Genomic DNA, 26,291 nt, shown 5'->3' on the forward strand with positions numbered 1-26,291 from the left:
ATTGAGTGCTTACTGTATACAGGGCACTGTAGTAAGCTCTTGGGAGCATACAATATACAGAGGTGATAGAAAAGTTCCCTGCCCCCAAGGAGCTTACATTTTAGTGCAGGGAAAAGACCTTAAAAGAAATATATTATGGATAGCAGTCAGTTGTATTTATTGATAGCTTACTATGAGCAGAGCACCATACTAAGCACTTAGGAGAGTGTAATACGGCAGAATTAGCAGACTCGATCCCTGCCCGTAATAATAATGATGGCATTTATTAAGCACTTACTGTGTGCAAAGCACTGTTCTAAGCGCTGGAGAGGTTACAAGGTGATCGGGTTGCCCCACGGGGGGCTCACCATCTTCATCCCCATTTTACAGAGGGAGGTACTGAGGCCCAGGGGAGTGAAGTGACTTGCCCAAAGTCACCCAGCTGACAATCGGCGGAGCCGGGATTTGAACCCATGACCTCTGACCTCCAAAGCCCGGGCTCTTTCCACTGAGCCGCGCTGCTTCTCTACTGAACCTACTGTCTAGAGACAGGCTTACAGCGTAGAGGATTGTGTACATAAGTGCTTTGGGGGTGAGGGCTGGGTGATGCAGAAGGGAGAGGGAGTAAGGAAGCCGAGGAAGGCCTCTTGGAGGAGATGGGATTTTAATAAGGCTTTGAGGGAGGCGGGAGTGATGGTCCGTTGGATATTAAGGGGGTGGGAGTTTCAGACCAGAGTCGGGACATGGGCGAAGGGTCAGCAGCGAGACAGGCGAGGTTGAAGTAGGGTGTGTAGGTTGTTATTCGAGGAGTGAAGTGAAATGAGCGAGGTAAGGTAGGAGGGGGCAAGGGGATCGAGTGCCTGGGAAGACCACGGTTAGGAGTTGCTGTTCGATGCGGAGGTGGATGGGCAACATCTGGAGGCTCTTGAATGGGGAGGCGAGGACCGAACTTTTTTTTTGAAAAATATCTGGGCAGCGGCGTGAAGAATGGACTCTGGGGTGGAAAGTCTTTTAGACTGTGAGCCCACTGTTGGGTAGGGACTGGCTCTATATGTTGCCAACTTGTACTTCCCAAGCGCTTAGTACAGTGCTCTGCACACAGTAAGCGCTCAATAAATACGACTGAATGAATGAATGTCAAGCACTGTTCTAAGCGCTGGGATAGATACAAAGTAATCAGGTTGGACACAGTCCAGATCCCACATGGGGCCCACAGTCTTATCCCCATTTTCCTGATGAGCTAACTGAAGTGCAAAGAAGTTAAGTGACTTGCCCAAGGTAGCATAGCAGACAAGTGGCCGAGCTGGGATTAGAACCCAGGTCCTTCTGACTCTCAGGCCTGGGCTCTAACCATTAGGTCACACTGCTCCTCTAAGATGCTACAATAAATAGATGGGGAACAGTTTTTCATAATGGCATTTCAGATTCTCATCAAGATAGAGAGAAAGCAGTAGTTGTGCTCATCAGCCCACAGTGTTATTTATTTTTTTCCTTTTCTGATGGTATTTGTTAAACGCTTACTATGTGTCAAATACTGTTCTGAGCACTGGGGTAGGTACCAGTTTATTAGTTTGGACACAGTCCCTGTCCCTCGTGGGGCTCACAATCGAAGTAGGAAGGAGAAAAGGTATTTAATCCCATTTTGCAGTTGCGATAACTGAGGCACAGAGAAGTTAAGTGACTTGCCCCAGGTCACACAGCAAGCAGTTGTCAGAGCCGGGATTAGAACCCAGGTCGTCTGATTCCCAGGCCCACGCTTTTTCCTCTAGGCCGTGCTGCTTCTGTTACATTTTCGTTTGGTGGCTAAACGAGAACATACCATCTCTATATGTTGCCAACTTGTACTTCCCAAGGGCTTAGTACAGTGCTCTGCACACAGTAAGCGCTCAATAAATGCGATTGAATGAATGAATGAATTCAGGCCATGAGATGATTTGGTCCAACTTAGAAGAGAATGGAGGAAGCTCAGAGAGAAACTGAGCCCCCTTGAGATTCTGTCTATTTGCCAAGGTCCAAGTTCCACTGGCCACTTAGCACTCTTGACTAGTGGAATTTAGGATTGCCTGTTCCTTCTGGTGTTTGGCGTTTGGGGCCCCATTCCCTTCAGCGCAGAGAACCGTTTTGTTCCCACTACTTTGGCACACTCCAGTGACTGCCTGTCAACCTGCGCATCAAGCAAAAACTCCTCACTCTCGGTTTCAAGGCTGTCCATCCATCCCCTCGCCCCCTCCTACCTCACCTCCCTTCTCTCCTCTCCAGCCCAGCCCGCACCCTCCGCTCCTCTGCCACTGCTAACCTCCTCATTGTGCCTCGTTCTCACCTGTTCCGCCATCGACCCCCAGTCCACGTCCTCCCCCTGGCCCAAAATGCCCTCCCTCCCCACATCTGCCAAACTAGCTCCCTCCCTCCCTTCAAAGCCCTGCTGAGAGCTCACCTCCTCCAGGAGGCCTTCCCACACTGAGCCCCCTTTTTCCTCTCCTCCTCCCCATCTCCCCCGCCCTACCTCCTTCCCCTCCCCACAGCACCTGTATGTATGTCTGAACAGATTTGTTACACTATTTTACTTGTACGTATTTACTATTCTATTTATTAATGATGTGCATTTAGCTTTAATTCTATTTGTTCTGATGACTTGACACCTGTCCGCATGTTTCGTTTTGTCGTCTGTCTCCCCCTTCTAGACTGTGAGCCCGTTGTCGGGTAGGGACCGTCTCTGTATGTTGCCGACTTGGACTTCCCGAGCGCTTAGTCCAGTGCTCTGCACACAGTAAGCGCTCAGTAAATACGATCGAATGAGCCCTTCCTGACCCACACTCTGGCCATGTGTTTCAGACTTTCCGTCTGTACCGGGAGTATGAGGACCACATCCTCGTGAAGGCCTTCCTGGAATGCCAGAAGAGGAGCCTGGTGAACCGCCGCCGAGTAAACCACTCTCTGGGGCCGAAAAAGAACAGGGCCTTACCCTTCGTGCCAATGTCTTATCAGCTGTCACAGACCTACTACAGGTGAGTCAGAAGACGAGGGCAGCGAGCACTAGAGGAATAGAATCCACTCGGCATCTCCCGGTGTCCTATCCCTCATATCAACAACTGGACGTCTGGAGAGACAGCATCCTTTGTAGCACCTCCCCTAACATCTTCTCACACCCAAAACAGTCCCTTCTGCGTTTCCTTATTTCTTTTTCTAATAGTCCACATTGGACCTCTTGGCCTTCTGAATCCAGAGGCTCCTTTCTGGGAATCAGGTCAATCCCGTGCCTGTGATGTGTGGGGAGACGGGCTTATTGGAATGCCTTCCTGGTTTTTCCACCATCAAATCCCGGCTCTGCCCATTGTCAGCTGGGTGACTTTGAGCAAGTCACTTCACTTCTCTGGGCCTCAGTTCCCCCAGCTGTAAAATGGGGGTTGACTGCGAGCCCCCCGTGGGACAACCTGATCGCCTTGTAACCTCCCCAGCGCTTCGAACGGTGCTTTGCACATAGTAAGCGCTTAATAAATGCCACTGTTATTATTATTATTATTACCCTAACTCTCTTTCCCGCACCGTTTGTCCGCAGGATCTTTACCTGGCGGTTTCCCACCACCATCTGCACCGAGTCCTACCAATTCCTCAAGAAGGTCAAGGCGGCTGGCAAGTCGGACCAGCCGGATAACTTTTCATTCAAGGACCAGGAGGTCGCCGGCGCTGCCAGCGACCTGGTGGCTTTTTCTCTGGATGGACCTGGAGGCCACTGTGGGGCCATTATAAGCCTCTTCTCCATGGGGCTGGTGTCCGTCGATGTGAGGATCCCGGAGCAGATAGTCGTGGTGGACAGCTCGATGGTGGAGAACGAAGTCATCAAAAAGTAAGAGAACTTTCGTCCCCAAGCCCGAGGGGCAAGTGGATCAAGCCACAGGCCCGGTTTTGATTTGTTTTTTAAATTCCCCCTTCCAGACTGGAAGCCCACTGTTGGGTAGGGACCGTCTCTTTATGTTCCAACTTGTACTTCCGAAGCGCTTAGTGCAGTGCTCTGCAGCGCTCAAGGGACCGTCTCTTTATGTTCCAACTTGTAATCAATCAATCATATTTATTGAGCGCTTGCTATGTGCAGAGCACTGTACTAAGCGCTTGGGAAGTCCAAGTTGGCAACATATAGAGGCGGTCCCTACCCAACAGTGGGCTCACAGTCTAAAAGGGGGAGACAGAGAGAAAAAAAACCAAACATGCTAACAAAATAAAATAAATAGAATAGATATGTACAAGTAAAATAGAGTAATAAATATGTACAAACATATATGCAGGTGCTGTGGGGAAGGGAAGGAGGTAAGATGGGGGGGATGGAGAGGGGGACGAGGGGGAGAGGAAGGAAGGGGCCCAGTCTGGGAAGGCCTCCTGGAGGAGGTGAGGAGGAGGAGGTGTACTTCCGAAGCGCTTAGTGCAGTGCTCTGCACACAGTAAGCGCTCAGTAAATACGATTGAATGAAATTGGTATTTGTCATACACTTTTGTGCCAGCCACTGCTCTAAGTACTGGGGTAGATACGAGGTAATTTGGTTGGACGCAGTCCCCTGTCCCACGTGGGGCTCGCAGTCTTAATCCACGTATTATGTAACTTTTATTTTCTGGACTTCCATTAGAGAGCTTGAGCTGCCACATGGAGCTTATTCAATTCTGAGGAAATTTCAGAGTTTCCTCAGAACATCATTAAACGACCGGGATTTCCCATAGCACAACTCGCACTCCCCCGGACCCTAAGGCAAAGGTTTGGGAGCATAAAACACTGCATTCCCTTCCTGCATTTCTGCTGCTCATAACTGGGTCCCCAGAGTCCGTGTTACGATGATTTGGATGGAGTCTCCCATAGAAAGTGGTGGAAGGAAGAGTCGAGTTATTCATTCAGTTGTACTTATTGAGCGCTTACTGTGTTTAGAGCACTGTACTAAACGCCTGGGAGAGTCAGCGCTTAGAGCAGTTCTTGGCACAGAGAAAGCGCCTAACACATCCCATCATTATTATTACAATATAACGATAAACAGACACATTCCCTGCCCACGACGAGCTCACGGTCTAGAGTGTATCTGGTGTGCGCAGCGTGGCTCAGTGGAAAGAGCCCGGGCTTTGGAGTCAGAGGTCATGGGTTCAAATCCCGGCTCTGCTGTGTGACTTTGGGCAAGGCACGTCACTTCTCTGTGCCTCAGTTCCCTCAGCTGTAAAATGGGGATTAAAACTGTGAGCCCCCGTGGGGCAACCTGATCACCTTGTAACCTCCCCAGCGCTTAGAACAGTGCTTTGCACATAGTAAGCGCTTAACAAATACCATCGTTATTATTATTCTCCCGGCTCCACCAACTGTCAGCTGTGTGACTTTGGGCAAGTCACTTCACTTCTCTGTGCCTCAGTTACCTCATCTGTAAAATGGGGATTAAAACTGTGAGCCCCTGTGGGACAACCTGATCACCTTGTAACCTCCCCAGCGCTTAGAACAGTGCTTTGCACATAGTAAGCGCTTAACAAATGCCATCATTATTATTATTATCGTACTGTAGATCAGCCAGTGAGGACATATCATATCATAGAGAAGCAGCATGGCTCAGTGGAAAGAGCCCGGGCTTTGGAGTCAGAGGTCATGGGTTCAAACCCCGGCTCCGCCAATTGTCAGCTGGGTGACTTTGGGCAAGTCACTTCACTTCTCCGGGCCTCAGCACCTCATCTGTAAAATGAGGATGAAGACTGTGAGCCCCCCGTGGGACAACCTGATCACCTTGTAACCTCCCCAGCGCTTAGAACAGTGCTTTGCACATAGTAAGCGCTTAATAAATGCCATCATTATTATTATTACTATATCATGCAGGTGCAGTGTCGGGGTAGCCCACCTGGACATCCATCTGAATGTCTGTGAAAGGGCTAATTACTCTCTGTGACCCTGACTTTTCTTCTGATAATCCATCGTGCCTAGCGTATGTCCCCATCATCATCATCATTATTATTATTATTATTATTATTATTACTCCTCCACGGTGCTTTCCCGCCCTCGCAGACCCAAGAGGGAGCCTGTGAAGATGTGGTTTGACGCCGGGTCCGCAGCCCTCTTTGTCCTACTCCTGGCTAGGCTGGAGTTTGTGGGGAAGACAAGGCTGTGATCCATGATTCAGTCTGATACAGACTTTGTAGGACTTGGGGTTTTTCAAGTAGCTCTACGGGAGTTCTTCCAAAAGGCCCCCAAACTAAGCAGAAAGGCATGAAGAGGAAGGATCTGGGTGAATCAGTCAATCAATCGTATTTATTGAGCGCTTGCTGTGCGCAGAGCACTGGACTAAGCGCTTGGGAAGTCCAAGTTAGCAACATCTAGAGACGGTCCCGACCCAACAGTGGGCTCACAGTCTAGAAGGGGGAGACAGACAACAAAACATATTAACAAAATAAAATAAATAGAATAGGTATGTACAAGTAAAATAAGCCAATAAAAGGATACGAGTCATTGAAGATACATCGCCAGTTGATTGACATTGATCACCAATTCATTCAGCAATGTGAAGGAATGCAGATCGATGTCAATCAATGTCAATCAATTGGTGATGTATCTCCAATGACTCGTATCCTTTTATTGGCTGCTTTGCCACCGTTTGCGCTTCACCCGGCTCCTTCCTCTTCATGCCTTTCTCCTTAGTTTTGGGGCCTTTTGGGAGAACTCCGAAGAGCTGCTGTATTGTTTGTATTGTTGGTAATATTGTATTGTTCGTTGTATTGTTTACTCTATGAGGAATCTCAAAAGCACAAAAAGTCGCAGCCACTGCCCTTAATAATAATAATAATAATAATAATAATAATGGCATTTATTAAGCGCTTACTATATGCAAAGCACTGTTCTAAGCACTGAGCACTGTTCTAAGCCCTTGAGTTTATTGTATAAGGAAGGAGAGAAGTTGAGATGGGGGGGGCAAATGGAGCCCGCTGTTGGGTAGGGACCGTCTCTATGCGTTGCCAACTTGTACTTCCCAAGCGCTTAGTACAGTGCTCTGCACACAGTAAGCGCTCAATAAATACGATTGAATGAATGAATGGATATAAGCAGAAATGATATAATCATAAACTATAAAAATGATAAAGGAAACCCCCAAATCTATCTGTAGGAACAAAGGTACATTTTAAGAGGTAGCCAGAATGGTCTGAGGAAGGTCAGAATAAGGTGAGGTCAATCTGGGAAGGCTTCATGGAAGTGATGGGTATCCATTGATTGTTCCTCTAGACTGTAAACTCCTTGTGGGCAGAGAACAAGCAACGTGGTCCAGTGGTTAGAGCATGGGCCTGGACGTCAGAAGGCCCTAATCCCAGCTCCGCCACTTGTCTGTTGTGTGGCCTTGGACAAGTCACTTCACCTCCCTGTGCCTCAGTAACTTAATCTGTAAAATGGCGATTGAGTCCTTGATCCCCGTGTGGGACAGGGATTGTGTCCAACTTGATAAGCTCGTATTTACCCCTGCGCTTTGTACAGTGCCTGGTGCATAATAAGCGCTTAACCAATACCACAATTATTATTATTAGCACGTGTCTACCAACTATGCTGTAGTGCACTCTCCCCAGCGCTTTGCACAGTGTTGTGCATGCCGTAAGCATTCAGCGAAGACCGTCTTTTGATTGATTTATTGAGTGATTGATTTTTCCCCTGCAATTGGTTGGGCCCTCTTGAAGCATAGAAAAGACTGATGCCACACTATATCCTTAATGAATAAATTGGATTCACCTCCCACCTAAAGGAGGGGCTTCGATATATCGGAGGGATCGATCCGGGAACCCACCCTGACTGTCTTTCCTGCAGCATGGAAAAGGAAGGAGGACTGGAGGAAGACGACGACGAAGAAGACGACGACTTGGATGAAGGGACCGGAAGCAAGGGCAGGATTGAGGTGAAAGCGCGACAGGCCTCCCACACCAACTATCTCCTGATGAGGGGCTACTACGCCCCCGGGATCGTCAATACCCGCAACCTGAACCCCAACGACAACGTCGTGGTGAACTCCTGCCAAGTGAGGATCAAACTGCGGTGTACCCCGGTACCCGAGCGCATCACCAACCCAGGTCAGTGCCTCCTCTGCCAAGCCAAGGCCAGGATGAGGTGACCGGATAGTTTCCTGCTGGCACAGATCAATCAATCGTATTTATTGAGCACTTACTGTGTGCAGAGCACTGGACTGAGCGCTTGGGAAGTACAAGTTGGCAACATATAGAGATGGCTCACAGTCTTAAAGACGTCTGGTAGTAAATCCAGATTGGTAAAATACATCTCCAAACCAGGAATCTCAAATGCCAGTTTTTCTCTTCAGTCTGTGATGTTTACTAGGGAATTGCCCCAGACCGGTTCAGCTGTTTGAATTATCAGGCGGAAAATGTATTTCTGAGTTGCGAATGTGGTAGCAGTTTGGTGTGGGGATTTAACATCATTAATTATAATAATAATGATGGTATTTGTTAAGCGCTTCCTATGTGCAAAGCACTGTTGTAAGCGCCGGGGGGATACAAGGTGATCAGGTTGTCCCACGTCGGGCTCACAGTCTTAATCCCCATTTTACAGATGAGGGAACTGAGGCACAGAGAATCAATCAATCAGTCGTATGTATTGAGCACACTGTCAGCACTCAGTAAATACCACTGACTGATAAATAACGGTGGACCTACATACCTTAAAAAAATCTGCCTCATTCATTCAGTCGTATTTATTGAGCGCTCTTGGTGTGCAGAGCACTGTAGTAAGCGCTTGGGAAGTACAAGTTGGCAACATACAGAGACGGTCCCTACCCAACAGTGGGCTCACAGTCTAGAAGAGAAGTGACTTGCCCAAAGTCACCCAGCTGACAATTGGCAGAGCCAGGATTTGAACCCATGACCTCTGACTCCAAAGCCCATGCCCTTCCCACTGAGGGCGGTTTTTTCCTTTATCACTGATGTTTAATTCTTGGGTTTTAAATTTTAAAAATCTTGATAATGAAAAAAGAAATGATGTTTATGTCTACTTTAACCCCAAACCAAGCAATGTAGCATAAAATTGGCACTAACTACACTTTGTAGCTCTCCTGCCATTTCCATGCAAGATGTAGAGGAAAAGGGCAGGAGATCTGTTGGTTTTATGGGGTCACAGTAGTAGATCAGTTAGTTAGGCTGTGGATCTCTCATGGCTCTTGAATTTTGTGCCTTTTTTTGTTGCTGCACTCAGTCCTCTCCTCCCTTGAATGTTGCTACTCTGGGATCTTCCCAGACTATTTATTTTACCTGTACATCTCTATTCTATTTATTTTATTTTGTTAGTATGTTTGGTTTTGTTCTCTGTCTCCCCCTTTTAGACTGTGAGCCCACTGTTGGGTAGGGACCGTCTCTATATGTTGCCAACTTGTACTTCCCAAGCGCTTAGTCCAGTGCTCTGCACACAGTAAGCGCTCAATAAATACGATTGATGATGATGATGATGAGCCCCCTTCTTCCTCTCCCCATCCCCCCCGCCTTACCTCCTTCTCCTCCCCACAGCACCTGTATATATGTTTGTACAGATTTATTACTCTATTTTACTTGTACATATTTATTCTATTTATTTTATTTTGTTAGTATGTTTTGTTTCATTGTCTGTCTCCCCCCTCTCGACTGTGAGCCCGCTGTTGGGTAGGGACCGTCTCTCTATGTTGCCAGCTTGTACTTCCCAAGCGCTTGGTATAGTGCTCTGCACACAGTAAGCGCTCAATAAATACGATTGAATGAATGAATGAATGAGGCAGATTTTTTTAAGGTATGTAGGTCCACCGTTATCAGTCAGGGGTGTTTACTGAGTACTGTGCAGAGTGCTTGGGAGAGCACAATGCAGAGCTGGTCAACGTGATCCTTGCCCTCAGGAGTTTACCGTCTCATGGTATTATTCATTCATTCATTCATTCAGTTGTATTTATTGAGCGCTTACTGTGTGCAGAGCACTGGACTAAGCGCTTGGGAAGTACAAGTTGGCAACATCTAGATACAGTCATTACCCAACAGCGGGCTCCCAGTCTAGAAGGGGGAGACAGACAACAAAACAAAACATATTAATAATGGCATTTATTATCACAGTGATGATGGTAAAGTAGGGTGGGAAGATGAGAGATAGTCAGGGAAGACTTCCTGCTCCAAATTTCTTTCTCCCAAAGAGTCTAAGCCTACTTCATAAAATGTTTCCGAGCCCCCAGCCACCTTCTGGAGATCTCTTGTCTTCCTGGGAGAGTTTGGGAGAGTACAACAGAACAATAAACAGACACCTTCCCATTCCCTTTCCACAGTTGTATCGTATTTTTCCAAGTGCTTAGTTCAGTACTCAGCTCACAGTAAGAACTCTTCTAAATTGCGAGCCCGTTGTTGGGTAGGGACCGTCTCTATACGTCGCCAACTTGTACTTCCCAAGCGCTTAGTGCAGTGCTCTGCACACAGTAAGCGCTCAATAAATACGATTGAATGAATGCATAAACTCAGTGAATATGAATGAATGAATGATTGATGGATTAATTAGGATCTCGAGGATGAAAACCAGTGGCTTGAGTTGCTCTCTGGTGCAAAGTGTGTGGCAGGACGTAAATGTCAGTTGCTCTGTACCGCTAATAATTTAATGCCTAGAGCCTGCACCACGGAGGGCTGCTGGTAGGAATCACAAGAAGAGCTCTTTGCGATAATTAGAAAAATTCTCCTAAAACTAATTCAGTAAGATTCCGGCGTAACTGGTGTTGGATCTGCCTCTTCTACTTGGTAGTTTCTTCAGTGATTGATAAATTGACAGCCGGAGTATCCTGCCTCCCCGAAACATTCACCAGGATGATTAATGTCCAGGAAGACGCCTGCGGTTTAGATGAGTTGGTCCAACGGGTGGAGGGTTACGGGTACGAACCTGAGGACGTAGCCGCAGTCTTGGAGATTCGGGGGGCCGTCAGAGACGCCTCCTCTTTCGGAGTGGATAAGGCGGACCTGAGCAGGAAGTTCGCCAAGTACGAGGAGACCAGCTGTGAGCGTACAAGAACCTTCTTGGACTACATTCAGGTTGGTTGCGCGTGAGTTGTGTTTTGTTCGTTGTAAACCAGTCAAAAAGGAGGTTGTTATGATGATCATATTGGTGTGCAAAGCACTGCTCTAAGCGCTGGGGGGGATCCGAGGTGATGAGGCTGTCCCATGTGGGGCTCACAGTCTTAATCCCCATTTGGCAGATGAGGTAAGTGAGGCTCAGAGAAGTTAAGTGACCCGCCCAAGGGCACACAGCAGACGTGGAGCAGAGCCGGGATGATAAGTATAAAAGAAATTGTAAGTCCTTTAATGAAAGTTTCCAAATGGAAGAGAAAACCAATTGAATTTGGGCAGCTTGCCACCAAAATGTTCAGCCCATCTCCCACCTGCCCTTGGACAATTTAGGAGATACTTGGCTCTGTGGAAAGAGCCCGGGCTTTGGAGTCAGAGGTCATGGGTTCAAATCCCGGCTCCGCCACTCGTCAGCTGTGTGACTTTGGGCAAGTCACTTCACTTCTCTGGGCCTCAGTTACGTCATCTGTAAAAATGGGGATTAAAACTGTGAGCCCCCCCCCCCCCGTGGGACAACCTGATCACCTTGTAACCTCCCCATTCATTCATTCATTCAATCGTATTTATTGAGCTCTTACTGTGTGCAGAGCACTGTACTAAGCGCTTAGGAAGTACAAGTTGGCAACATATAGAGACGGTCCCTACCCAACAACGGGCTCATAGTCTAGAAGGGGGAGACAGACAACAAAACAAAATATATTGACAAAATAAAATAAATAGAATAGTAAATACGTACAAGGCACATAGTAAGTGCTTAATAAATACCACAAAATCACTGAAAAATGAAAACCAAACCTGAAGGAAGTGAGGATTGTTACTTAAAGCCTCACCAAGATGAAAGCAGAGTGGCTCAGTGGAAAGAGCCCGGGCTTGGGAGGCAGAGGTCATGGGTTCTAATCCTGGCTCCGCCACTTATCAGCTGTGTGACTTCGGGCAAGGCACTTCTCTGTGCCTCAGTTACCCCATCTGGAAAATGGGGATTAAGACTCCCCAGCGCTTAGAACAGTGCTTTGCACATAGTAAGCGCTTAATAAATGCCACCATTATTATTATTATTACTTGTTGATGGAACCGGTCTCACCCTCAGCCTCAAAAGACAAGAAAACAAGGTGTGTGTGCTTCTAGAGGAGGGACGGAGCTACAGAATTATGGTTACTCTGGGAACCTCTCTGCCTCTGGTTGCCTCAATTCAGAAACAAGGGCCGTTTGAAAGAGCCCTTGACTGTTCTTTGTTGCTGTGCTAATTGGTAGGAAGACAAACTTCAACCCACACATTCAGTGTCACCAAATCAATCAATCAATCAATCAATCGTATTGATTGAGCGCTTACTTTGTGCAGAGCACTGTACTAAGCTCTTGGGAAGTACAAATCGGCAACATACAGAGACGGTCCCTACCCAACAACGGGCTCACTTATATACATATGCGTAGTTTATTTAGTATCAGCGTCTCCCTCTGGATTGTAAGCTTTTTATATAACATATCTACCAACCGTATCAGGCAGTTGTATTTACTGAGCGCTTAGTGTGTGCAGAGCATGGATCTGGATCCCAGACCACTTAAGTAGCCTGAACGTTATCCTCGACTCATCCCAGTACTTCAGCCCACATATGCAGTGTCACCAAATCCATCAATCAATCAATCGTATTTATTGAGCGCTGACTGTGTGCAGAGCACTGGACTAAGCGCTTGGGAAGTACAAGTTGGCAACATCTAGAGACGGTCCCTACCCAACAGTGGGCTCACAGTCTAGAAGGGGGAGACAGAGAACAAAACAAAACATATTAACAAAATAAAATCCTCTCCCCCTCGTCCCCCTCTCCATCCCCCCCCATCTTACCTCCTTCCCTTCCCCACAGCACCTGTATATATGTATATATGTTTGTACATATTTATTACTCTATTTATCTATTCATTTTACTTGTACATATCTATTCCATTTATTTTATTTTGTTAGTATGTTTGGTTTTGTTCTCTGTCTCCCCCTTTTAGACTGTGAGCCCACTGTTGGGTAGGGACTGTCTCTGTATGTTGCCAACTTGTACTTCCCAAGCGCTTAGTACAGTGCTCTGCACACAGTAAGCGCTCAATAAATACGATTGATGATGATGATGATAAAATAGAATAGATATGTACAAGTAAAATAAATAAATAAATAGAGTAATAAATACGTACAAATCCTGTCGGCTTCACCCCATCGCTAAAATCCACCCGTCCCTCTTTATCCAAACCGCTGCCGAGTTCATCGAAGCCCTTCACCTGTCCTGCCTTGTTTATTGTGTCAGCCTCCTTATTGACCTCCCTGCCTCCTGTCTCTCCCCACTTCAGTTCATGCTTCACTCTGCTGCCCGAATCATTTTTCCCCAGAACTGTTCAGCCCCGGTTCCCCCTACTCCTCAACAACCTCCAGCGGGTTGTCCGTCCACCTCTGCATCAAGCAGAAACTCCTTACCGGAGGCTTTAAAGTAGTCACCTTGCCCCCCTCCTTCCTCACCTTTTTCTACAACACACTTCGCTCTTCTAATGAGCAACCTTCTCACCGTACCTCAGTCTCACCTATCTCGCCGCCGACTTCTCGCCCACGTCCTGCCTCTGGCCTGGAATGCCGTCCCCCTTCACATCCAGCATTCATTCAATCATATTTATTGAGCGCTTACTGTGTGCAAAGCACTGGACTAAGCGCTTGGGAAGTACAAGTCAACCTATAGAGACGGTCCCTACCCAACAGCGGGCTCACAGTCTAGAAGGGGGAGACAGACAAACACTTTCCCCACCTTCGAAGCCGTATTAAAAGCACATCTCCAAGAAGCCTTTCCCGCCCCCGCCCTCATTTCCTCTTCTCCCACTTCTTTCTGGATTTGCAGTTGGATTTGCACCTTTTATTCACCCCTCTCCCAGCCCTTCAGCACGTATTCATTCATTCAGTTGTATTTATTGAGCGCTTACTGTGTGCAGAGCACTGTACTAAGCTCTTGGGAAGTACAAATCGGCAACATACAGAGACGGTCCCTACCCGACAACGGGCTCACTTAATATGCGTAGTTTATTTAGTATCAGCATCTCCCCTCTGGATTGTAAGCTTTTTATATAACGTATCTACCAACCAGTTGTATTTACTGAGCGCTTACTGTGTGCAGAGCACTGTACTAAGCGTTTGGGAGAGTACAGTAGAACAATAAACAGACACCTTCCCATTCCCTTTCCACAGTTATATCGTATTTTTCCAAGTGCTTAGTTCAGTACTCAGCACACGGTAAGAACTCTTCTAGACTGTGAGCCCGCTGTTGGGTAGGGACCGTCTGTATAGGTTGCCAACTTGTACTTCCCAAGCGCTTAGTACAGTGCTCTGCACACAGTAAGCGCTCAATAAATACGATCGAATGAATGCATAAACTCAGTGAATACGATTGGATGAATGAATGATTGATCGATTAATTAGGATCTGGAGGATGAAAACCAGTGGCTTGAGTTGCTCTCTGGTGCAAAGTGTGTGGCAGGACGTAAATGTCAGTTGCTCTGTACCGCTAATAATTTAGTGCCTAGAGCCTGCACCACGGAGGGCTGCTGGTGGGAATCACAAGAAGAAGAGCTCTTTGCAATAACTCCCAACTGACAGACCCGGGCTCATCCCTGGAGTCAGTTCTCCCCTTCTCAGGAGATGGCAGTGGGTAAATGTAAAGAGTCTTTGTGACATTAATATTCTGCAGAACACCATCCCATTGTACACTCTTTCCAGTCTTTTGACATTTTGGGCTAGGATGTACTTCTCTTCTGGGCTCACTTACAAGTATCATGGGGGAAAGAAGGTCCTTATTATACTTTAGAGTTTATTATAGATTACGTGAAGCCCCCCCGCCTCGAACACGCGCTTTTAGAATCCCGAATCTGGGGAAGAATTAGAAAAAGATGCCAGTGACACGAGCAAGGAATTTGGGCATTGGTAGGGAATAGTCCATTGGCTCTTCTTTCTTTGTGGTCTTGTGGTGGGTGAGGTGGGAGCTCAACTTCTGCCCTTATAGAGCGGTGGAGGATGATAAAGGATGGCTAAAGCTGAGGAGGACATGGAACAGTGACATGAGATTAGCAGGATGTTTTTATTTCCAGCTGGAGTTAGAGGCAAGGCAAGTTGGAGAAGCAGCGGGGCTCAGTGGAAAGAGCCCGGGCTTTGGAGTCAGAGGTCAGGGGTTCAAATCCCGGCTCCACCACTTGTCAGCTGAGTGACTTTGGGCAAGTCACTTCACTTTTCTGGGCCTCAGTTACCTCATCTGGAAAATGGGGATGAAAACTGTGAGCCCTCCATGGGACAACCTGATCACCTTGTAACCTCCCCAGCGCTTTGCACGTCGTAAGCGCTTAATAAACGCTATTTAAAAAAGGCAGTGTCCTGCTCCCCAAATAAGACTCTGCTGCTCTCCCTAGGACCTCCTGAAGTTGAACCAAGTGTTGGAAGTCGGTGGCGACACAGTCCGCCTGGTCGCCCTGGAGAACGCCCGGCCCTGGCTCTTACACTCGGTGCGATTGAGGAACAAAGTGGAAGGAACCGAGCGTCACGGAGAGGAGCCCCTCGAGCCTGCCCGGCAGCCGGGAAGCCAAGAAGAGCCTTCGAAGGACGAGAGCCGGTCCGAGGGGGCGGCCCCGCCCGGCGGAGGCCCGGACACCCTGCGTGACGGCCAGCCCTGTCACACGGCCGCCGGCCGGGGCCGGGAGAGCGACTCGGAAGGGCTGAACGAGCCTCCCGCAAAGAGAGCCGTCCTTGAAGACGTTCGCCGGGGCCGTTTTCTCCAGCCTGCTCAAGAGAAGGAGGCGTTCGTTCCTGGGAGCGGAGCGAGTCTCCCGGCTTCTCCCGGAGGGCCTCTGGGAAGAGAGCCGGAGGATGCTGCTTTGGGACTCTCGGAGCCCAGCGCTCAGGCAGAGCCAGTTGAAAGTGACCTTCCCGCGGGAAGAAGGGAGGCCGAGAACTGCCACGCGGAAGCCAGCGGGCCGGAAAGCCACGCCAAGGAATCTCAGGCCCCAGAGGGACGTGAAGAACCTAAAGGTACGGTAGCGTCGGCATCACCGCCAAGTTGTGAGCCTGCTCTAATGGTGGTATTTGTAGAGCGCTTACTTTGGGTCAGTCACCGGAATAATAATAATGATTGTGGTACTTGTTGAGCACTTACTATGTCCCAAGCACTGTTCTAAGCCCTGAAGGGGAGATACAAGGTAACCAGGTTGTCCCACATGGGGCTCCCAGTCGTCATCCCTATGTTACAGATGAGGGAACTGAGGCACAGAGAACTTAAGTGACTTGCCCAAAGTCACACAGCTGACTAGTGGCGGAGCCGGGATTAGAACCCATGACCTCTGACTCCCAAGCCCGGGCTCTTTCCACTGAGCCACGCTGCTGCTCTGTACTAAGCGCTACAGTGTAATCCGGTCAGACACGGTCCCTGTCCCTCATTGGCCTGACAGTGTAAGTCGGAAAGAGAACAGGTCTTGAATCCCCGTTTGACAGGTGAGGAAACCGCAGCCCAGGGAAGTCGAGTAACTCACCCCAAGTCACACGGCAGTTTGTTGTTTAAGTGTACTTTCCCAAGCATTTAGTACAGTACTCTGCATCATCATCATCATCAATCGTATTTATTGAGCGCTTACTGTGTGCAGAGCACCGTACTAAGCGCTTGGGAAGTACAAGTATATAGTAAGCACTTTAAAAATGAATGAATAAAAGAGAGAGTCAGTCAGTCAGGGATTAAAACCCAGGTGCTCTGACTTCTGGGCCCGTGGTCTTTCCATAACTTCCTCCGTGACTCGAAAATGCTTACCTGCCTCAGCATTCCTCCTTCCGAGAACTGCGAAACCACTTTCTGCAGTTGTGATACCCACTTGTAATAATTGTCCACGCGCATAACGTCCCATGTAGACTGATCTGTGGATGCTATCCCTGCTTCATAATACCGCAATCAAAATGCCAAGGACCACAAAGATCAATGGCATTGTGGGTGGAGCTACACAACTCTTTTACCTTTCTGCTCCACAGCCGATCAAGTGAATGGCAGAGGTCAGGATACCGTAGCACACAGATTTTATTAAAAATATAACATTGAAATCATTTTATTGAAGACCAAGGATGCCGTACATTGGAGTGTTGTGTGTAGGAGTCTTGTCTCCACTCCCTCCTTCCCCTCAATCAGATTTTGCCTCTGACTTCTCGAGGTGGCAAATGGATGGATAACTCCTTCAGGATTATCCCCTGAAAAACCCGTTTTTCAAATCACAGTTTTAAGACCATTGTCGTTCGGGATCTTTGAGGCTGAACTTTCTCCTTTGGACTAGGCGTACTGATAAATTTCCCCAAATGGTCGCAGCGGTATTATCGTCCAGTTTGAAAAAGTTAAAAGCAGAAAGGTTTGGGGCAGTTTCAAATAGTGAATACAGTAATCTGCCTTCAGAAAGAGGGGGAGGGTGTGTGTGTGTGTGTGTTTGTGTGTGCGCACATGTAAGCACACCTTCTCTAAATGTAGTTTTTGGGTACAGAGCACCGTCACCTCCATTCTACATTCAAAGTGGACTGTCCCTTCACCCATTCGTTGTCATCTGGGTCAGTCCCCTTCAATCCTAGGAGGATATCCTAAAGAAGCAGTGTGGCTCAATGGAAAGAGCCCGGGCTTTGGAGTCAGAGGTCATGGGTCCAAACCCCGGCTCCGCCAGTTGCCAGCTGCGTGACTTTGGGCAAGTCACTTAACTTCTCTGGGCCTCAGTTCCCTCATCTGTAAAATGGGGATTAAGACTGTAAGCCCCCTGTGGGACAACCTGATCACCTTGTAACCTCCCCAGCGCTTAGAACAATGCTTTGCACATAGTAAGCGCTTAACAAATGCCATCATCATTATTATTAGTATATCATTTGGGTCCAAATTCCGGGGATGAGGAATAAGTATAATTGGAAATTTACGGACTCTAGTCGTCCTGATTGTAATATCTGCGGGCCTGAGATATCTGCCACTCCCAGAGTCGACTCGGGTCAGTTATATTTTCTAGTCATCAGGAAAAGTTTCCCATGTGCTCCTTCCTTCTCTTGTTTTCTCCAGAGAGTTCTGCTGCTGGCAACGTATCCCAGGCGAGACGAGAAAGGTGAGTGATGAAACCATTAGAAGAGAAAGCGGTCGCCGTTCCTGTAGAGGGGAAGAGAAGAGAAGGAGGAGCAGGTGTCTTCAGCCAGAGCTGACTAGGAATGAAAGTTGTCTCTCCTTCGATGGTTCTGACCCACTGAGATTTGACACACCATTTCAGAGAAAGCGTCGGGCCATAGAGGCCGGGATCACAAAAGGAAATTCTTGGTGTCCGTGGCTTCGCGCGACCTCTCCATACTCCACAGAGGAACAGAACTCTCACTTTGAAGTTCTGAGAGTTGTTTCTGGTTCACGCGTCCTAGGGAAGCCAGCTGGTTGTCTGGTCTTATCTGTGACTCCACTTCCAAAGCAAGTGACCCGTAACTGAAGCGGCAAGGTAGCATAGGATGGATCAGACCAGGAGTCATCTCGTCGCTTATCCAAGTCACACTACCGGCCGTCTTTACGGATTTAACAATCAGGGAGTGTTTCGGGGAGGGCATTTCTCTCAAACATAATAGTAAAACCAATAATCCCTTCCAAAGAGGTTGAACTATTTACCCCATTTACCCCTGTACCTCTGAGAGAGGAAGTAGTAAGTTTTATTTTTCCCCAGTGACAGATAAACCCAAAGAGATTTAAGCCCCACATATGCCCAACGGCACTTATGTACATATCTTCAAATTATACATTTTAAATTACTTCCATATGTTGATGTACATCTCCCTCTCTAGGCTGTAAGCTTATTGTGGGCAGGGAATGTGTCTGTTCATTTTGTTGTATTGTGCTCTCCCAAGTGCTTAGTGCAGTGCTCTGCACATAATAATAATGATGATAGCATTTATTAAGCGCTTACTATGTGCAAAGCACTGTTCTAAGCGCTGGGGAGGTTACAGGGTGGTGAGGTTGTCCCACGGGGGGCTCACAGTCTTAATCCCCATTTTACAGATGAGGGAACTGAGGCCCAGAGAAGTGAAGTGACTTGCCCAAAGTCACACAGCTGACAAGTGGCGGAGCCGGGATTTGAACCCATGACCTCTGACTCCAAAGCCCGGGCTCTTTCCACTGAGCCACGCTGCTTCTCCTAAAGCACTCAATGAATACCATTGACTGATTGAAAGAGGTTAGGGAGCCAGAACTGAAACTCAGTGTGCCCTGTAGAGTAACATAGTTCCTTCATTCATTCAATCGTATTTATTGAGCGCTTACTGTGTGCAGAGCACTGGACTAAGCGCTTGGGAAGTACAAGTTGGCAACATATAGAGACAGTCCCTACCCAACAGTGGGCTCACAGTCTAGAAGGTGTAGTTCCGAGGAGGTATTTCTTTCTCAGGTTGGCCGTCTAGTCGGCCCAGTGGGATGAAAAAAGTGACTTCGGGAGCTCAAAAGAGTTTTATTGGCGTAGTCTAAATCCAGTCCAATAGAATATCATCCCTCAGCGGCTGCAAACCACAGGTTCCAAAAGACTTCTTGTGGATTACTTGCAATCAGGAAGGGCATGGCTCTCTTTAAGCAAAAATCATCCAAACAACCCTGAGACGGAGGCGAAACCCAAAAAACAGCGTCAGGTGCCGCAGTCAGCAAATAACCCGAACAACAGTAAGGGTTGTTTTTCGCATGTGGCAGGGCAGACAGGGCAGGTCCCACATGGCCTCACGCCTGCAGGTAAATTTAATACCGGTGGTGTCATCTACAGGTATGAAGGACAAGTGTGCCTCTCGGGGGTGTCAAACCGCGGTTCTCACTGTCATGCCGGCCAGCTCGCCATTCATGGTTTCTTTTCGCCGCGGCGGGCGGCAACGTACCGCTTCTCCAGCCCCGGTGGCGACACTTAATCGTGGGCCTGCGTCGAGGAGGGTGACGCCCGGCCCCGGCTGGCTCGGTTGCTGTTCTGCCGAGAGCCACACTCCCCCGCCTGCTTCCAACCCTCAACCCCCACCAAAACCTGCTGGGAATTCTTATCGGCCGTTTCCCCCACCCTGCAGGGACTTCGAGGACGTCCGCTTCATCGGCAGGCCCTGGCGAATCGTCGACGGCACCCTGAACAAGCCGGTGTGCAAGGGGATGATGGAAGCCGTGCTCTACCACATCATGACCAAGCCTGGCATCCCGGAGTCCACCTTGCTGCAGCATTACCGGGGAGTCCTGCAGCCCATCGCCGTTTTGGAAATCCTCCAGGTGTGCGGGGAGGGTCTCCGCTCTGTCCTGTCACGTCCCAGCCCGGGCCGCGATCGTTGGGGCTTTTGGAAAGACCTTTTCCACGGTTTAGTTCCCCATGTTTCCTTCCGCTTTCAGTGCCCTTCATTTAGCTTTTCTGGTCTGGTTTTGCTGGGGACCTTAAGGGGTAGGAACGCGAGAGGCACGAGGGAAACGGATGACAGCTTGAAGCAGCAACTGAATGTTGAACAGGCAGAGGGTTGTGCCCGCCGAGAAGGCAGCATTTAAAGGAGTACTGATGCACAGTCTCACTCCAGGCAACATAGCAATGGTCTGTTAGGAGCCCAAAGCAGTGGACACACCAGCTCCATGGGCAGCAATCGGAAGAGACTTTACTCTCCCAGAACAAAAGCTTCATGGAGATTGGAATAGGCTAGAAAGCAGTGACAAACCTATCAGCCCAGTGACATCCTATTTGTATGTGCAGACATTGTAGAGAGGAGTTTGAAGCATGCATGTATAGCTAGGCCTAGCTCAGTGGAAAGAGCCCGGGCTTTGGAGTCAGAGGTCAGGGGTTCAAATCCCGGCTCCGCCACTTGTCAGCTGGGTGACTTTGGGCAAGTCACTTCACTTCTCTGGGCCTCAGTTACCTCCTCTGGAAAATGGGGATTGACTGTGAGCGCCCCGTGGGACAACCTGATCACCTTGTAACCTCCCCAGCGCTTAGAACAGTGCTTTGCACATAATAAGCGCTTAATAAATGCCCTCGTTATTAACATCGGTAGCTTCATGTTCTCAAATGGAGACAGATGATCTCTCTCACACATGCACACACACACACACACACACATATTCCTGTGGGCCTGGTCTCTCGACTTCACGAGAGGTGTCCCCCTCTGTACTGGAAGCGCGTGGGCAAGGAACATTTCTACCAACTCTGTTACATTATTCTCTTCCAAGCACATAGTTCAGTGCTCTGCACAGGGTAATCACCCAATAAATGCGATTGATTGATTGAGGATTGCGTGAGGGCCTCATAGAATGACTTGAAGATTATAAGATCACTTTTGTAGGTGCCCAAGGATTGTTCTGCTATTTTTCTGACTCTTCTGGAATGCTGCATTTTTATTGAATTTGATTATTTCTTTCCCAGGGAGTCTGCTGTCCCCTCCCCTTTTCAGTGGTGAACCTCCTCTGGGGCCACAACCGTCCGTTTCAGTGTCCCTGATCATTTCCCCAAGGCCCGATACAGTGCTTTGCACAAAGAAAGCATTTACAAATGAATCAATCTGCCGTACTTATTGAGCGGTTACCCTGTGCAGGGCACCGTACTAAGAACTTGGGAGAGTACCACCCAACAATATAACAGACACGTCCCCTGCCCACAGTGAACTTACAGTCTGGAAGTGGGACGGATGTCCAAAGCCATCATAATAATTTGGGGGTTTTACTTTCTCCTTTGGAAAAAGTCCAGGTGGTTTTCAGCAGCAACAGGAAAATGAACTGGGTTTGGTAAACTGCAGCGTGGAAAGTTGTTGGCTAGAAACACGGCCCGTTCCTTCCTCTTTCTTGTGACCTGAGTTGGGAGGTGGTTGTCTGCTTTTTCCATTCTTCCCAGGGCAGTTCGGGATATTTGGGCAAGACAGGCCCCTTGTCAAGTGTTGGGGAGCAGGGCTGGGGTTTTGCTCCTGGGCTTCAGGCAGTGAAATGAGTCCAGGCCTCCGTCTCATTCTATTCCTGTGGTCTCTCTTCCCTGAAGCTCGACAGGACCTGAGGGGTCTGTTTTTCTTTCCAAAAGGCAGCTACACAGCGTTCCCAGAATAAGAGCATCCAACCCTCTGGCCCAGTGCCATGTGGATCACTTTTCCTTCCTCTCTCTGAAACCTTGACTCTCTCTTCTTGGGTTACATCTTTCACAATCCTCTTCCCCTAGTTTGCTCTTTGAGTCCGAACAGTGCCCAGACTTTGTTTATCCAAAGCCGTGGCAGTGGGGAAAACCCAGACCCGGAACTACCCGTGGTTCCCTTTTGGATATTTCCAGTAAAGAACAACAGGGCCCCTAAGCAGATGGGCACAAGCTGCGCTATTTTGGGTAATTGAGATCAGCCGAGTATGGTTTGCCTGGCCTAAGATTTCATTATCGAGCTCGTGATGATAAAAGCGCTCATTCTCGATACTGTCAACAGGGTCTGGAAGCTCTTGGCTGCATCAGAAAGTTCTGGTTGAAGAAGCCTTCCGCCGTCTCCCTCTTCTCCAAGCCGCAGATGGGAGAGGAAATCGTCTGTCCCCGGCTGAGCGAGGCCCCGACTGCGTTTTACGAGCCCTCCATTGACTGCACTCTGCGGCTGGGACGGGTTTTCCCGCAAGAAGTGAACTGGAACAAATGGGTCCAGGTGATCCACGTATAGGGAAGGGTTGTTTTGGTTTCCCCCCCCGCCCCAAGCCGGGGGCTGCTTTCTACCCTGTCCGGTCTGAGGGAGTAGCGGCTTGACAAGAATTGATTTTCCAACTGCGAATGATAGTTCAGCTCACTCGCCAGCCGGCCTCCTGGGAGCCCAGCCGAAAGGATTTGGCAGTTAAGGTGTGTTTGGGGGCTGGAGTGATTGGCGCCTCCGGTTCAGTTTTGTCCTTTTTTCGTGGTGTTGGAATCAGCTCTGGTCAGCGAGCCGTTGAACTGAGCAGAATCGTGTCCGTATCGAGATGTGCGTCTCCCTGAGAGAAGGCCAGGAACAACCTGAAAGCCATGCTTCAGGTGGAAGAGGTGGGGGAAGTGACCTAAGCTGCCGAGAAAGAAATGCCTCCCTTCCTTCCGCCTGTGCCCACAGATACTAATTCTCCTCCTAAGGCAGGAAAGGATGACCAGCAGTCCAAGTTTTGGGAACAGGAATTAGGATTGCTGCTTCCTTGAGCGTAGAGTCTCGCTGTCCCCGGGAGGGAGAAGGCAGCCGGCGAGGGCCTTCCCCGATCCAGCCACCCAGAGAAAAGATGGAGCTTCCCATTTCTTACCCCATGTGTGTGTTTCTTTTCCGCTGGACACCATGCGATATCTACCACGGGACCTAGCTTTTAAAGCTGAGTTTGAGCATTAAAGGATGCCACCATCACCCGTTTTTTGGTTTTTGGGGGGCTTTGTACAGAAGTTCGTTAACTTTATAAGCTCTCAGCAGATGGTTTTTTTCCAAAACATCCGTGGAATTAAAGAAGTTGGTGCCGATGCTTTATGATCCTTGTGACTCTTGTTTCCAGCTGCAGTTTGAGAGCAGATGTCGTGCAACAGGGAAAGCGTCTCCAAAATCCAAATCCCCGGGCTCGATCCTTAGCGCAGGCCTGCCTCACCTCCCAAGTAATGATGATGATCATAATGATGGTATTTATTAAGGGCTTGCTATGTGCCAAGCGCTGTTCTAAGCACTGGGGTGGATGCAAGGTAATCATGTTGGACACAGTCCCCGTCCCACATGGGGCTCACACAGTCTTAATCCCCATTTTACAGGTGAGGTAACTGAGGCCCAGAGAAGTGAAGTGACTTGCTCAAGGTAACACAGCAGGCAAGCGGTGGTGTGGGATTAGAACCCACGTCCTCGGATTCCCAAGCCCGGGCTCTTGCCAATAGGCCATGCTGCCCCAGATTCAAGGAACCTCTCACATCTTACCTATTTCACCCATAAGCCACAGTGACAATGGAGTCATTTTCATTCATTCAGTCGTACATTTGTGTTTCAATGTACCCTACCAGAGACGGTGGCCGGGCTGCGGGGAAATAACTCGGCCTCGGTTTACCAGTGTCTTCAAAATCTGTCCCTTCCTGTTAGCTCTACTAGTAGAGGTAGGTGAAGTTCTCACTACCAGTAGCCTATCAGGACGAGAAAGAGTGGTTATGATGATGATCGTACCTCGCATTATAGAAGCTCAGTTGGTGATTGCATTCATCCCTTTTTATAGGCATGCCTTCTGCAAAAATTCGGTGAGACTGCCGAACGCATCTCTGGAGGGATATCGAAGAGATTCCTGGGATACGACTCCCAAATATTTGGGGCGGTGGGGAAAGGGGTTGTTCCATAGCGGAAGAGAATTTTGGATTGACCGTAGCGGACCGGGAGCTCAGGTTCGAATTGACAATCGGGTGGGTGTTTGGGAATTATTATTTCCAAGGTGGAGCCAGTTCTGGGCTAGATCGGATGAGTCCTGGAAGTCTCCTGCCTCTGCCATTGATCAAGAGTTCTGTGGCCGTAGTCTATATTTGTCTCTTGTTGAGATGCAGAAAACAGAGCCCTCAGCTCATCAACCTGCCCTCCGGGGATGATGATGGTGACGATGATGGCATTTATTAAGCACTTACTCTGTGCAAAGCACTGTTCTAAGCGCTGGGGAGGTTAAAAGCTGATCAGGTTGTCCCACGGGGGGCTCACAGTCTTAATCCCCATTTTACAGATGAGGGAACTGAGGCACAGAGAAGTGAAATGATGATGATGATGATGACATTAAGCGCTTACTATGTGCAAAGCACTGTTGTAAGCGCTGGGGAGGTTACAAGGTGATCAGGTTGTCCCACGGGGGGCTCACAGTCTTAATCCCCATTTTACAGATGAGGGAACTGAGGCCCAGAGAAGTGAAGTGACTTGATGATGATGATGACATTTATTAAGCGCTTACTATGTGCAAAACACTGTTCTAAGCGCTGGGGACGTTACAAGGTGATCAGGTTGTCCCACGGGGGGCTCACAGTCTTAATCCCCATTTTCCAGGTGAGGGAACTGAGGCCCAGAGAAGTTAAGTGACTTGATGATGATGATGACATATATTAAGTACTTAGTATGTGCAAAGCACTGTTCTAAGCGCTGGGGGGTTTACAAGGTGATCAGGTTGTCCCACGGGGGGCTCACAGTCTTAATCCCCATTTTACAGGTGAGGGAACTGAGGCACAGAGAAGTGAAATGATGATGATGATGACATTTATTAAGCACTTACTATGTGCAAAACACTGTTCTAAGCTCTGAGGAGGTTACAAGGTGATCAGGTTGTCCCACGGGGGGCTCACAGTCTTAATTCCCATTTTCCAGGTGAGGGAACTGAGGCCCAGAGAAGTCAAGTGACTTGATGATGATGACATTTATTAAGCACTTACTCTGTGCAAAGCACTGTTCTAAGCGCTGGGGGGGTTACAAGGTGATCAGGTTGTCCCACGGGGGGCTCACAATCTTAATCCCCATTTTACAGATGAGGGAACTGAGGCCCAGAGAAGTGAAATGACAATGATGATGATGACATTTATTAAGCACTTACTATGTGCAAAGCACTGTTCTAAGCGCTGGGGAGGTTACAAGGTGATCAGGTTGTCCCATGGGGGGCTCACTGTCTTAATCCCCATTTTACAGATGAGGGAACTGAGGCCCAGAGAAGTGAAATGATGATGACATTTATTAAGCACTTACTATATGCAAAGCACTGTTCTAAGTTCTGGGGAGGTTACAAGGTGATCAGGTTGTCCCACGGGGGGCTCACAGTCTTAATCCCCATTTTCCAGGTGAGGGAACTGAGGCCCAGAGAAGTGAAGTGACTTGACGATGATGACATTTATTAAGCACTTACTATGTGCAAAGTACTGTTCTAAGCGCTGGGGAGGTTACGAGGTGATCAGGTTGTCCCACGGGGGGCTCACAGTCTTAATCCCCATTTTCCAGACGAGGGAACTGAGGCCCAGAGAAGTCACCCAGCTGACAAGTGGCAGAGCCGGGATTTGAACCCACGACCTCTGACTCCGAAGCCCGGGCTCACTGAGCCACACTGCTTCTCTGAACTGGGGGGAGAGCCCGAAGACCACCATTAGGGCTCAGGAACATGGCGGGAAGCTGGACTGAGCGCCTGAAGGGAAATTCCTGAAGATGATATGGCAAACTAAACCCCAAGTGGGTAACGGTCTACCAAGGCCAGCCTTAAATGACGGGACCAGTAGGTATTTTCACCTCTTGGCTGGTTTCGGCTAAATCTGGCCTCGAGACGTGGATGAAACGG

At 48.6% G+C, this 26,291-nt stretch overlaps 1 protein-coding gene across 2 annotated transcripts in view; it reads left to right on the forward strand.

Annotated features, from left to right (window-relative positions):
• Nucleotides 1-23,494, forward strand: part of GTF3C1 (general transcription factor IIIC subunit 1) — an 88,892-nt gene extending 65,398 nt beyond the window's left edge. For both annotated transcript variants that reach the window (XM_038762374.1, XM_038762375.1), the window contains 8 exons: nt 2,812-2,984; nt 3,536-3,823; nt 7,775-8,034; nt 10,715-10,998; nt 15,451-16,066; nt 18,102-18,144; nt 20,108-20,300; nt 22,466-23,494. In XM_038762374.1, coding sequence (XP_038618302.1) covers nt 2,812-2,984; nt 3,536-3,823; nt 7,775-8,034; nt 10,715-10,998; nt 15,451-16,066; nt 18,102-18,144; nt 20,108-20,300; nt 22,466-22,687 — 2,079 coding nt within the window. In that variant the 3' untranslated portion in view covers nt 22,688-23,494. The remainder of the gene's footprint in view (nt 1-2,811; nt 2,985-3,535; nt 3,824-7,774; nt 8,035-10,714; nt 10,999-15,450; nt 16,067-18,101; nt 18,145-20,107; nt 20,301-22,465) is intronic.
• Nucleotides 23,495-26,291: the final 2,797 nt, after the last annotated feature.

The sequence above is a fragment of the Tachyglossus aculeatus genome, chromosome 21 (assembly GCF_015852505.1).
Source record: "Tachyglossus aculeatus isolate mTacAcu1 chromosome 21, mTacAcu1.pri, whole genome shotgun sequence".
NCBI lineage: Eukaryota > Metazoa > Chordata > Mammalia > Monotremata > Tachyglossidae > Tachyglossus > Tachyglossus aculeatus.